General features: G+C 45.4%; 1 protein-coding gene across 1 annotated transcript; it reads right to left on the bottom strand.

The window, feature by feature from the left end:
• Positions 1-1,712: 1,712 nt before the first annotated feature.
• LOC121449417 (cytochrome P450 2A9) lies at positions 1,713-10,137 on the bottom strand. The gene is made up of 9 exons (XM_041653822.1): positions 9,919-10,137; positions 9,487-9,649; positions 7,808-7,957; positions 7,445-7,605; positions 5,701-5,877; positions 3,952-4,093; positions 3,322-3,509; positions 2,667-2,808; positions 1,713-2,127 (listed from the first exon to the last, which is right to left on the bottom strand). Exons 1-9 carry the CDS (start codon positions 10,093-10,095, stop codon positions 1,946-1,948), a joined length of 1,482 nt encoding a protein of 493 aa, XP_041509756.1. The 5' UTR covers positions 10,096-10,137; the 3' UTR covers positions 1,713-1,945.
• Positions 10,138-12,645: the final 2,508 nt, after the last annotated feature.

The raw sequence follows: 12,645 nt of genomic DNA, 5'->3' as shown, positions 1-12,645 counted from the left end.
GACTAAACCTCTGAAACTGTAAGTCAGCCCCAATTAAATATTTCATATTTCCTTTATAAGAGTTGCCATGGTTGGCATCTCTTCATAGAAAAACAACAAAACAAAACAAAACAAAAAACCCTAATAAAGACAATAGCATACATCAGGCTATTAGGCCTGGAGCTTCTGGCTTATTCTCTGGTCCCTTTCTCCCATCTCACCGTAGGAATGTTGAGGTTACAGCTGGTGCCACCGTATCCATAGTCATACATGGGTTCTGAGGCTACAACTTGCATTGCAAGGCTTGCGTGGCAATCTTCATGCTGAGGCGTCTCTTCAGTTATGCATGCAGCATTTAATTTACAACACAAAGGAATCTCAGGCTGATGTGTCCAGGTGTTTGGACTGTGCAGTGTTTAAGGATTTTTGTCTCTTACAGATTTTACACTGAATTGCGTGGGAACAAGCAGGAGATTCTAACACTTTTAGCTGTGCCCTGCAACTGAGCTCTAGAGACCCCCCACCCTTCAGAAACACATGAAGAGTTCATGGGCATGTGACTGAGGGGAACGGGTGAACACACAGCCATGTGTACTCCATGCGTAAAACACGCTTCCTTGCCAATCTATGATAATTCATTATTTGCTTGGATTGCTTGCTACCAAAGTGCTTTTATTCCTATGTCCCAGGTGGGCTGAGTCAGCCATAGTGGGCTTACCTGGCATGGGGGGGGGATTGCCGGGGGTGGCACAGAGGCCCTGGCGATTGAGGTGGGTATGAGAAAGCAAGGCTGTGGGACAGTGTGTGTTGGAGCTAGATCAGCTGCCCACCAGGGCAGGAAGAAAGAAAGACACTAGACAGGACTGTTCAGAATGCGCAATAATATCCCAGGCCCCTGTGGTTTCAGTTGAGGCAAGGGTGACAATAAGAACTTTCTAAATGAACCAATTAGAGGACTCCGTGAGTAAAACCCCTTCTGTCAGGACTAACCATGTGAGTGGAGTCCTATGTTCTACATGTAGGAAGGAGAAAACACACTCCCACAGCTTGTCCTTTGGCCTCCACATGTGTGCCATGGCATGCTCTACCCCTTACATGCATAAGTAAATGTAAATAAAATATTCCAAACAAATGACTGATGTACAAAAGAAAAGGGAAAAAAACCCTCAAGAACAAATAAAGTACTCCCTAAACAGAAGATCAAAAGCCCTGCCCAAATGGCTGGATACAGATCTCTCTTCAAGAACAAGCTGGGCTTTATGGCCTGTAGGAATGCAAAAATAAACTGAGGGGTTTTGTTATTGATTTGGAGCAATGTCTCACTGTATAATCCTGGCTGGCCTCCTAGAGATCCATTCACTTCTTCCTCCTGGGTGCTGGGGTTCAAGTCCTGTGCCCTAAGCTTAGCTAACCTGAGTCTTTTTTTTTTTTTTTTTTTGGTTTTTCAAGACAGGGTTTCTCTGTGGTTTTGGAGCCTGTCCTGGAACTAGCTCTTGTAGACCATGCTGGTCTCGAACTCACAGAGATCCGCCTGCCTCTGCCTCCTGAGTGCTGGGATTAAAGGCATGTGCCACCACCGCCCGGCTGATCTTAACCTGAGTCTTTTAAACCAGAGTTTAGACTCAGGTTCGTAAGTTACATCCTTGAAACCTGGAAATGGGGCTGGGGGACACATTATTCTTCTTTGGTTTCAAGTCCCAAATAAGAGGATGATGGGACAACTTTGGCAGAGCTGACAAGGAACCCATGCTCAGTGACTGACAGCTGTTATTATCACTGTCCACTGCATGGTATCTGTTTTATTACCAACACAATTTAAGTAGATGCTTAAATTTTCTTCCGGCCATGTCGTCCCTTCTTAACCCCCAGTTTTCACCTTTTCCCTTTGCTTTGCCTTCACTCTGGCCTCACTCCAGACTCTCCCTCCCTCTGAGCAACCAAGGCTCCACTTTGGTTGATCCTAGAGTCAGATGGGCAGGAAGCTCATGGTGTAACTTGGTATGATCCTGGTAAATCCCAAAGGCTTGGGGGACTCATTGATGTCTTCGAGTTTCTTTGGGAACTTGAAACGGAAGTTCTGCAAGATGGTGGTGAAGAAGAGGAAGAGCTCCATCCTAGCCAGGCCATCCCCCAAACAGAAGCGCTTTCCTGAAGAGGAGAGAGAGGAGGAAGACAGAGAACTCTCACTGCTGCCTTGCCTTATGCCATGTGCACAGCTGCATTCCCTTGGGGAGAAGGACCCAAGTGCTGAAGCCCAAGGGATCATCACGAAAGACTCCTAAGCCCCTCTGAACCCCAGTTTCCCTATACACGAAGTGGGGTGACCCATTCTAGGCTGGAGCAATGGGAAGTCAAGATGCTTCCTCTACCAGTTTTGCTCTCAAATATGGATGCTGTGCTGTTGTCTCCTTTCTAAGAGTCTGAAGAATTGCTTGCATGGCTTGGAAAAGATGGCAGACTCAATTTGAGCTTTGCTTTTTCCCCATCCCTGAAAGGAGTCCAATTGACCCTTTGACCTGTGTCTGGACTCTCAGTGCATTAGAGGTACAGGGGTTGCACCTGGTTGACTGGACATTAGATTCCAATAGGACCTTGATGCAGGAAAAGGATGCTAGGTTGCATCCCAGAGAGGGGATGAGCTACCCTGTTGATGTGAGCAGTGGTCCAGCAAGTCTGTGTTTTCTTACCTATGGAAAAGGGCACGAAAGCAGCATTCTTCTTCAACTGTCCCCTGTTGTCCAGGAAGTTCTGGGGGTTGAAGTCTTTGGGGTTAGGGAAGAACTTTGGGTCTGTCAGCAGAGAACCTAGTATAGGGAACACTTCCGTGTCCTGGAAGAGAGAAGGAAAGAGATTTGAATAGGTGGGTTGGTGGAGAAAATACCTCACAGAGGTGCTAGGGTCCCAGGTGAAGAGAACTGGATGGCACATATTTGGGGGTCTCTGAGGGAGGGGCATTAGGGAATATGAGTTTAGAGGGGATGTGATGTGTGCGGCCTGTGGTAGGAGATTTGAGGGAGTGCTTGTTCTGAGACTGGCTGTTGGAGGAACACAAGGCTTTTCTTTCAGCACAGGAGTAGAGGGGTTGGTGCCTATCAAGGCAGAAGAGTGGTTAGAAATCAGGTTGCTTCCCCGAGACAAGAAGTTGGGGGCACGGGGATAAATCTCCCGAAGTACTAAGTCAAGGTGAGCAATCTAATCAGAGGATCCTGGGGAGGCTGATGTGGTAGCTGGGGGATTCTTTGATTGGAGGAATTGGAGTGGGGTTAGAAGTTGTAGATAAAAAGGGGCATCAAGGCACCAGGAAGAGGGCTGGAGTCCTCTCCTGGGTGAGCGTGGCTGTACCTTGGGTAGGAAGAAGCCACGGAATGTGGTGTTCTTGATAGTCTTTCGAGGAATGCCCAAGGGAGCAAAGTTGGCAAATCTTAGGATCTCATTGATCACAGCCTCGGTGTAGGGCATCTTCATGTGGTCCTCAAACTGTGGCTGTCGGTTCCTGCCAATCACCTGGTCAATCTCCTCATGAACCTTGGCTAGAGGACAAGGTGGGTTCTATTTAAGGGTCTAGGGAATACAGAGCAAGTGCCATAGTTCAAACATGTAAAACAGTTTGTATTATATGAATCTGTAAATAACATGCATATAGACCATTCGAAACACATCTTCACACCTAAATGCTGGCCAGTGCCATTTGATCCTTCTCATGATAGAATCATGAGGGGATAACAGGGCGGAGAGCCAGCGTGGACCAGAGTTCAGGAGTCTGGCAGCCAGTGGGAAATCTATTTGAAAATGTCTAATATTTTAACAGCTAATGAAAGCCCTGTTTGAGCATTTTATACTCCCTTGGCTCTGCATAGCAGGGTATGCCTGGGCATTCAGGGACCGGGTAGAGGTGTGGGGCATTGTGGTCAGCTCAGAAAGGAGGTTGGAGCATCTGTGGTTCTCACTTCCATGCTCCAGAACCAGCCTCACCCTCCACATCTGGATGCTTCATGAGCAGCAGGAAGCCATAGCGCAGAGTGGAGCTTACTGTCTCAGAACCAGCAAAGAAGAGGTTCAGTGATGTCATCACCAAGTTCTTTATGTGGAACTCTGAACTGGGGTTCTTATTTTCCTGCAGAGAGAGAGAGAGAGAGAAAGAGAGAGAGAGAGAGAGAATATCCATCCATCAGTTTATCATTCCTTTGGGGGACATTAAGGGTTTTAATTGTCTAAAAAATTTCTAGTCATTCTTTTACAAATATTTTATTAATTCTTTGAGAATTTTCATTCATTGTATTATGAGTATATTCAGATCTTTCCCCCAAATCCTCCCAGTTAGACTCCTTCCATACCCAGTGAACCTTGTGTCCTCATTTTTTAGACATGATTCGAAATGTATTTTTAACATATTCCTACCTATTATCTCCTCTTTTCTCTTTTCTCCTCCCATCAAAGCCTTTCTTGTTCCTAAAAAGTCCCCTCCAATTGTCTCATATCTTTTTTGCAGTCACTTCTTATGAATAGGGTTAGCTGCATGCGTATGGATGAGGGGTGCTTTACTAGGTGCTAGGGCAGTTAACCAGTCGCCACGTGACTAAGCAGTATGATTTCACCTCCCCTCAACAGCCAGCAATTGCTGATTAAGTTCTTCAGGGTGGAACCACTGAAGTCCTGTGAGCACCACTTCTGGAGTTGTCTTTGGATCCAGTTCTCAAAGGTGGGAAAGGTGGGACTCCAGGTCATGTGGGGAGTCATGGGTGTGCATGAGAATTTGCTCCTCTCTCTAGCCAACTGTCTGTCCTTTAATGGTCATTCTGTTGTTATTCTCCATGGTTACAACATGTATCAAGGGAGGGGTAAGGACTGTGGGAAAGAGTTTCACTCCATAGAGGCGATGGAATGTATCACTGGAGACAGGTGAGACACAGACCCAGAATTCAAATGTCAATCTCTCCTCCTTCCTCAAACAACCCATAGAAGAGTCCCTAACCAGACCCTTGACACTTCACACTCTACTGAATTCCATGTCATTTTTTTGTCCTGTCTGTGAAGCTCTCTGATGTCACATAAAAAACAAACAAACAACAACAACAACAGGTTTCGCTAGGGATGTCTCCGGACCTGAATTCCAGCAGACCTGAGTTTCCTGACACCCTTCCCTTCCCCGTGACACCCTTCCTTTCCCCCCTTTGCCCGTTTGTTATATAACAGCTTCCGAGGAAATAATAAACTGGACGGCTTGATCAGAAAAATAAAAAAACAGGTTTCCTGAGCCACTCATGTACATTTAAGAATCAAGATATGAAATGATAAGATCATGGTGGCTCATAGCAAAAGCCTTAGAAGTGAAGAGGCAAGGGACTGTGTTAGGGATACACTTGTTGTATGACGTCAGGTTGATTTGCCACTTAGAAACTCTGGGCAGTTTCCTCATTTGTTAAATGTAGGCTCCACAGAGTCTGAAAAGTAGCTTCAGGGGATGCTAGGCAAGTAAATAGCAGGATGTACTGAAAACTGTGTCTTGCAGGGGACATTGCTGGAAAATGGGTTAGCATGCTAATCTGCTTGCTGGTTCCCTGGCTTGGATACAGTTCAACAGATGGAAGAGGGATGATTAACTATAAATGGGATTGTGAGGAGCATCTTGGGGGCTTAACGGGCCTCAGTTCTTCCTTCCTTTTTAGAGTGGTTTCCAGCTGCCTGGTGTTGGACCTCCCATCCCACAGATGCTGGAATCACCTCTTGAATGTGGATGAGAAAAGAGTCAATGAAGTTCCGTGGGGAGTTGAGGTCCAGGGTACTCTGGTTCTGCTTCACTTTCCTGATCATGAAGTCTTCCAGTTCCTGTGTATTCTTGATGATCTGTTGCTGTGGTCCAGGCAGGTACTTCATCACTGAATGGAACATGTCATAGAGCTGGGGGTGGGAGAGAAAGGATGGGAGAGAGAGCTATTAGTAGTAATGCCCAGTGGGAAAGGAACTTGTCTCAGGCAGTGTTTCTTGGCTCAAGGCGTTTGGTACTAATGTGTTTATAGGAGGCTAGATTGCACACACAACAACTCTGCTTTATTTTAGAAAGAACACTTTGTATTCATTTTGTTATTTTTTTACTTTTAATTTTGCATCCATGTGTGAGTACAGGTGTCCAAAGTCAGATCCCCCAGAGCTGAGATCCCTTAGAGTTGGAGTTACATGTATGTAGTAGTTTGAATGCGATTGGCCCCCATAATCCCATAATCATCTCATAGGGGGTGGTACTCTTTAGAGGCGTGGCTTTGTTGAGGTGTGTATGGCCTCATTGGAGGAAATGTGTGGCTGTGGGGGCGGGCTTTGTGGTTTCCTGTACTCAGGATACCACCCAATATGTCATTCCACTTCCTGTTGTCTGCAAGATGTGAGTCGTTAGGTGATTTCTCTAGCACCATGCCTACCTACATGCCACCTTGCTCCCCGCCGTGCTGGACTGTACCTCTGAACTGTAAGTGAGCCCTTTCAGTGAAATGTTTTCTTTGTAAGAGTTGCTGTAGTCATGGTGTCTCCTCTCAGCAATAATAAACCCTAACTAAGACAAGGCGGTTGTCAGACACCCAGCATGGATGCTGGGAACTGACCGCAGGTCCTCTAGGAGTTGAGCAGTGCATGCTCCTAACCACCAAGCTGTCGCTGCAGCCCCACAGACAGCAGTTTCATAGGTGGGTTAAGCAAATGTCCATTGTCCAACAATTTACATGGGGTGGATCAAAGGGGCACACTAGCAGACATTCAGTCCCCGAGTGCAATGGGGGAACCTAGACGTTTAGGCATTCAGGCAGGCTGTTTAGCTGTCTAGATAGTTGTCTGAGATTAGCATCTGTTTTCTAGATAGTCAGGTCTTCAGACTGGGATGGTTCAGGTTATAAGGCATGAGGCACACCTGTCAGATTTTTTTTTTTTGGATGTGGCCTGTATGGGACTGGGAGACACTCATTTGGGTGTTTGGGAAAGCAGCTATCCAGAGAGTTGTGCTTAGATGTCTTCTTTGATTTGCCTGTCTACTCATTTCTGAATTTATGTGGGACAAGCAGATGTCTCTTGCCCTAATTGTCCTGGTAGGATATTTGGGACAGTGGTGTAGGGGCCAAATAATTTTACTGGCTTTGCTTTGGCAGATGAAGGAGGGACCTAAGGGAGCTATGTGTCTCCCCTGAGCAGGGTTTTGGATGTTCAGAAGGACCATACAAAGGATTTGTTAGAGATTAAGGAAATCTGGGGAAACCCTCCCAGGTTGTCGTCAGGGAAACCTCTGCGATATCCAGGTGTCCTTAGATTCTGCATAGCAGATAGCTCCCATGTGTTCTGAAGTAAAGGTCAGTTGTCTGAGGGTAATGGCTGGTCTTGGGGGCAGCTTATGTTTGTGGGGATGAGAATTGGGGTGGTCCATGCCCTGTGTGGGGACAGATGCTGCAGGACAATAGAAAGGTGAGAGGAAGAGCTGGTTGCTTACCTGCCCTGTGGGGGAAGCTGCAAACCTGTTTATCTGCCCCATCATGTGCAGCAGCGACAGGAACTCTTCGTCCTCATAGTCAAAGCGGTCCCCGAAGACAATAGAGTTAATGACATTGGAGACTGATTTGCTCAGGTAGTAGGTAGGGTCAATGGGCTTTCCTGAGAGGCAAGGCGTGGTTGGGAAGACATAGGGGTTATGAGGGAGACAAGAGTCAAGCAGATGATGTGGACTTTGGCACAAGGGACATCAGAATCCAGGGGCCATTTTCTAGACGTTCTTCCCCACCCTTCTTTTCCACAACCCACAGGCTGTTGGTGCTGTTCCCTCTCTTGCCCAAACACCTAAGGGTCTCTTGCTTACCACCGGTGCCCTGTAACATCTTGACCAAATAGGCCGCCTCCTCCTGAATACGCTCCTCCACACCACGCTTGCCCACGCCAAAATCTCTCAGTGTTGTGATGGCGAAGCGCCTGAGTTGTTTGGCTCGTTCCCCGCTGCTGAATGTCACACCTGTAAAGGTGAGAACGTGGAGGCAGAGAAGAAGAGGAATGACGCTGGGGATGACCAAGTCCCACACTGGGGAGGGGGCCCAAGACCCAAGGAAGGAGACACAGATGGATAGAGATGGAGAGAACACAGGAATTACAAACACAGTCCCTGTATCATGAACACCCAACTGAATAAGACAGTTGGAAGAATTCAGCCAGACAAAGAGAAACAGCAGCAACCAGGCAAAGGAGAAACTCAGAGGACAGGGAGACTTCATGGCTGAACCAGCTCCATCATGCTCCAAGATACTGGTTAGCTGTTCTGGGTCTCTGAAATGGCGAAAGCACCAAGAATCCCATGGCCAGACAACATTTGCTGAAATCTCCAGTGAAGCAAGGACTGGCTACACACAAACATGCCCTCGTCCCTGGCTCTGCCTTTGTTTATGTGGCCTGGGCTGTGGTCACTTCTGTATGTTGACACTAGATAGTGGTAGGCATTTGTGCATCTCTCGGTTCTTCAAAGAAACAGACACCTCCTGTTTGTTAGGCAGTCCCCACAGAGTTAAAGGTGTGCTTTGTGCTTTCTCTGTATTTTGCCTTTTCTTGCCTATAATAAACATTCTGCTGCTCAAGGCCAGTGTGAAGTTTTTCAGCCTTGGCCAGCATTTCCTGGACTACAACGTTCCATGAGAGTTAGACTCATCCTGGAGAAAACATTTGAAGTATGTAACACAGCATTTAAAACTGCAGGAGGCTGCTGAGCACTTACAGGGGTCATTGGAAACAATGTTTGTGAATGATTCCGAGTTGCTCTAGAAACATAAGCACTGGGAGACAAGGAAAGCAGAGGGAGGCAGTTGCCCACAGGTTCCCAGGAAAGGAAATGACATTGGTCATTCTCAAATCAGAGGAAGAAAGGGAGGGAAAGAGAAAGAGTTATGACGGAGTGTGGAAGCTGAAGGCAGCAAAATGGAAAAACATCAGTGTCTGGAGAGAAGGCTCAGTGGATAAAGACTCTTGTTGTCTAGCAGGGGACCCAGGTTCCTGTCCAGGCATCCATACAGCAGCTCTCAAGCGGCTGTGACCCCCACTCTATGAAGAGTGATGACCTCTCTGTTTTCTTCCACAGGCACCAGGGGCACACATGGTGCATGTACAGCCACACAAGCAAACACTCATACACAGAAAAATTAAGTAAATAATCCATTCTAAAATGTTTTAAGAAGATAAAAATATCAGGTAAATTAATCTAGGAGGCTGTCATCCTCAGTCTAGGAGGATGTTCAAAGGTTCTTAAAGATAGATGCACCGAAGGCAGACATTTAGTGAGGGAGAGGAGGCAGACGGGGTAGAGAGCAACCGGGAGCAAGGGTCACGGATTAGACAGGATGGGGAGGGACACAGTGAGAGGCGACGTTCAACAGGGATGTGGAGAGAAGAGCAGAGGACCCACAGCCTTGAAAGGGGCGATGAGTTAGGGGGACAAGCTACTTAAATGAGGCCCACAAGTATCCCTAGCCATGTTTCCCAGTGTGGCATTCCCCTCACCATAGCCTTTGAAGAGCGTATTATAGGTGGCTTGTTCGCCTCGTCCACTGAATTCCTCGGCTTGGTCCACCAAAGCCTCCTTGACTGCATCGTATCCATAGAGCACCACAACCGGGCGAGGTCCAAGGTGGATGGTGAATACGGGACCATAGCGCTTACTGAGCTGATGTGGAATAGATGGGAGCTGTTAGGTGAGTTGTTCACCTGACTGGACCAGTGTACAAGGGTTAGATACTGTGATGTCATCCTACTTGGAATCAACAATCAAATAACTGGAAAAAAATATCAAAGACCTGGAGGAGCTCCAAGCCTTCCCAATTTCCCCATCATAGGACTGTGCCTCACCCTATGAATCATCTGTCACAAAAACTATGCAAAATCACACAGACTCCCATACTCCCACGTCCCATCCATCCCCTCATCGGGTGATACCTCTGTGATGGAGCTGTATAAGTCTTTTGTATTCAGCTGCAGGTAATTCCCAATGTAAGGCAAAGGAGTGGGTCCTGGAGGGAGTTTCCTCCTGACTTTCTGCTTCCAGACAGACACCAAGGCTATGACACTTAGGCAGGCCAGTATGGCCATTAAGAACAGCCCCGAGTCCAGCATGATGGCCTGTGAGGATGACAGGTTGGTGGCCAAAGCTGAGGTGCTCTGCCTTTATACTCTGAGAGTAATGGAGGACCTTTGTCCCTTTTTATGTAGTCCATTCTTTTTATCTCATGATCTTATCTCCTAACAGTGACCGGTCTGTGTTGCAACACCCGCAACAAGGAATGCAGAGGGAGACCTCTGATTGTCAGGCTTGATTCAAAAACACTAAAGAGGGATTACCTGGGGGCTCTCTCTCTTTGGTCCAGGTGATCAAATCAAGAACTAAAAACATATTTATATGGCTGAGCACATGAAAAAGGCCTCATAAATGTGAATGCTGTGCTTTGTGATAGAATTCAAATTTTTGGATTTCACTGTGATGATACAGGAAGCCTGGCTGCAGATACTGAGTCTTAAAAAAAGATTTGTTTTATTTTATTTCTTTTAAGGCGAAATCTTGTTAAAATTATATGTATCTGAATGTTTTTCCTTGCATGTGTGCCTGTGCAACTCATGCACAGAGTGTCCAGGGATGTCAGAAGATATAGATGGATTCCTTGGAAATGGAGTTCCACCTGGTTGTGAGTCACTATGTAGGTCCTGGGAATAAAGACAGGGTCCCCTTCAAGAGCAACAAGTGCTTCTAACACCCGAGTCATCTCTAGAATCCCAGATATTTTAACCTTTTTATTAGGAGGGAAATATTACTAAGGACCCGGGAATCATTCAAAAGCTGTGGATTGGATGGTCATACGATGAGGAGGAGCTGTGGGTGTGGTGTTCCTGGTAGAAGTAGATGAAGGAGACTGGACTGAGCTGCGTATTGTTGGAGGAGAGCTGCTTGTTGGTCCTGGCCACCCAGAACTGAATTAATCACACAGAAACTATATTAATTAAATCACTGCTTGGCCCATTAGTTCTAGCTTCTTATTGGCTAACTCTTACATCTTAATTTAACCCATTTCTAGTAATCTGTATATCACCACAAGGTTGTGGCTTACCAGCAAAGTTTCAGCAGGTCTATCTCTGGCCCCAAATCCATGGCATCCCCTTGACTCTGCCCTTCTTTCTCCCAGCATTCAATCCAGTCTTCCCCACCTACCTAACTTTTGCCCTATCAACAGGCCAAGGCCGTTTTTTTATTCATTAATGGTAATCACAGCACACAGAGGGGACTCCCACATCACCTCTCCTTTTCTGTTTAAATGAAAAGGATGGTTTTAACTTTAACGTTGTAAAATTACATATAACAAAACAGGTATCAAGCAAGAATTACAGTTACAATATTTATATCTACTTTATCTTTTATCATAACTAAGGGAAACTGTAACCATAAATTCTTCAACTCCATCAAAGACTCCAGAAGGATATAATATTAACTAAATAAACAGGAAGTGCATTGTAAGCAACTTCCAAAACTCTAGAAATGATGGAGACATCTCACTGCCTGGACAGTCACCCAAAGTTCTTCTGTAACATTGGGGCATCCATCTTTGGCCTTCGGGTCCATAGTATCCAGCAAACTTTTTCACGTAGCAGGACATTTCAAAGACAGATCTGCCTATATTGGCAGTTTGCCAGTCACTTTCTTCTGTATTTCGCAGACTCTATCATGAAGCAGAAACCCCAAAAGATTGCCCCACCTTTAGGCAGTTCAGCAGTCATTTCTATGTGTATCCTGCATGTCCAGTTCATCTAACAGTCTCCATAAGGAGCCTCTTTGATGCCCATCCTCCTCTTGAAGTAGATCGGTGCTGCCAGGAGCAGATGTGTCTCACTGTCATTAAAAGTCCTAAATTTTTAAAACATTTAAATGTCATATTCTGAAGATCTCTGAAATATTTGAAGAATATCTAACTAACTGAAATATATCTAGAAAACCTAACTAACATGACTACAACTTGACTATTATAGATAACTACCTATTGACCTATATTTCTTAATTATACATTACATTTTTAAAAATTTTTATTTATTTATTATTTATTAGTTTATTATGTATTCAGTGTTCTGCCTGCATGTATATCCCTGCAGGCCAGAAGAGGGCACCAGATCAGGTGGTTGTAAGCCACCATGTGGTTGCTGGGAATTGAACTCAGGACCTCTGGAAAAACAGCCAGTGCTCTTAACCTCTGAGCCATCTCTCCAGCCCATACATTACATTTTTAAATGAACTACACAAAACAATATCTTAATCAAGGGCAGGAATATACATATACAGTATATAAAAATTTACTTTAAATTTGTATTAATAAACCAAAATCCATACCAAAGCAAATTATTCATCTCTATAGCATATCCCCCTTTAAATGTAAACAAACAATAATAAACAATATTTGGGAATATGGGTGTAGTTTTTTCTCTCCAAACTGCTTCCTGGTATTTATTGGATGAAGTATTTTCTGTGTGGGGGTGTTCATGGTGACCTTTCAGGGAGTCTTGGTCCATCATACCATATTAGCCTAGAATGAATCCACAAGTTCTCATCCTCTGTGGAGACAAAAGAAGAACATCTTTTCCAAAGCAACATATCCTTAGACTCAAATTCTGAAGTCAAAATATCTT

This window comes from Microtus oregoni, unplaced genomic scaffold (genome assembly GCF_018167655.1).
Source record: "Microtus oregoni isolate MIOR12 unplaced genomic scaffold, Mior012 000006F_ref0000085, whole genome shotgun sequence".
In the NCBI taxonomy this organism is placed as follows: Eukaryota; Metazoa; Chordata; class Mammalia; order Rodentia; family Cricetidae; genus Microtus; species Microtus oregoni.
Note: the sequence above shows the minus strand (reverse complement) of the source record. Positions and strands in the feature narration are given on the sequence as shown.

What these genes read in the sequence shown, in the direction of transcription:
- LOC121449417 (XM_041653822.1), bottom strand. Translation starts at nt 10,095, where the DNA reads ATGCTGGACTCGGGGCTGTTCTTAATGGCCATACTGGCCTGCCTAAGT. An exon ending in CAGCTTCCCCCACAGGGCAG is followed by an intron (nt 5,878 to 7,444) that starts GTAAGCAACCAG and finishes TCCCACCCCCAG; the next exon opens with CTCTATGACATGTTCCATTC. An exon ending in TTCTCATCCACATTCAAGAG is followed by an intron (nt 4,094 to 5,700) that starts GTGATTCCAGCA and finishes CTCTCTCTGCAG; the next exon opens with GAAAATAAGAACCCCAGTTC.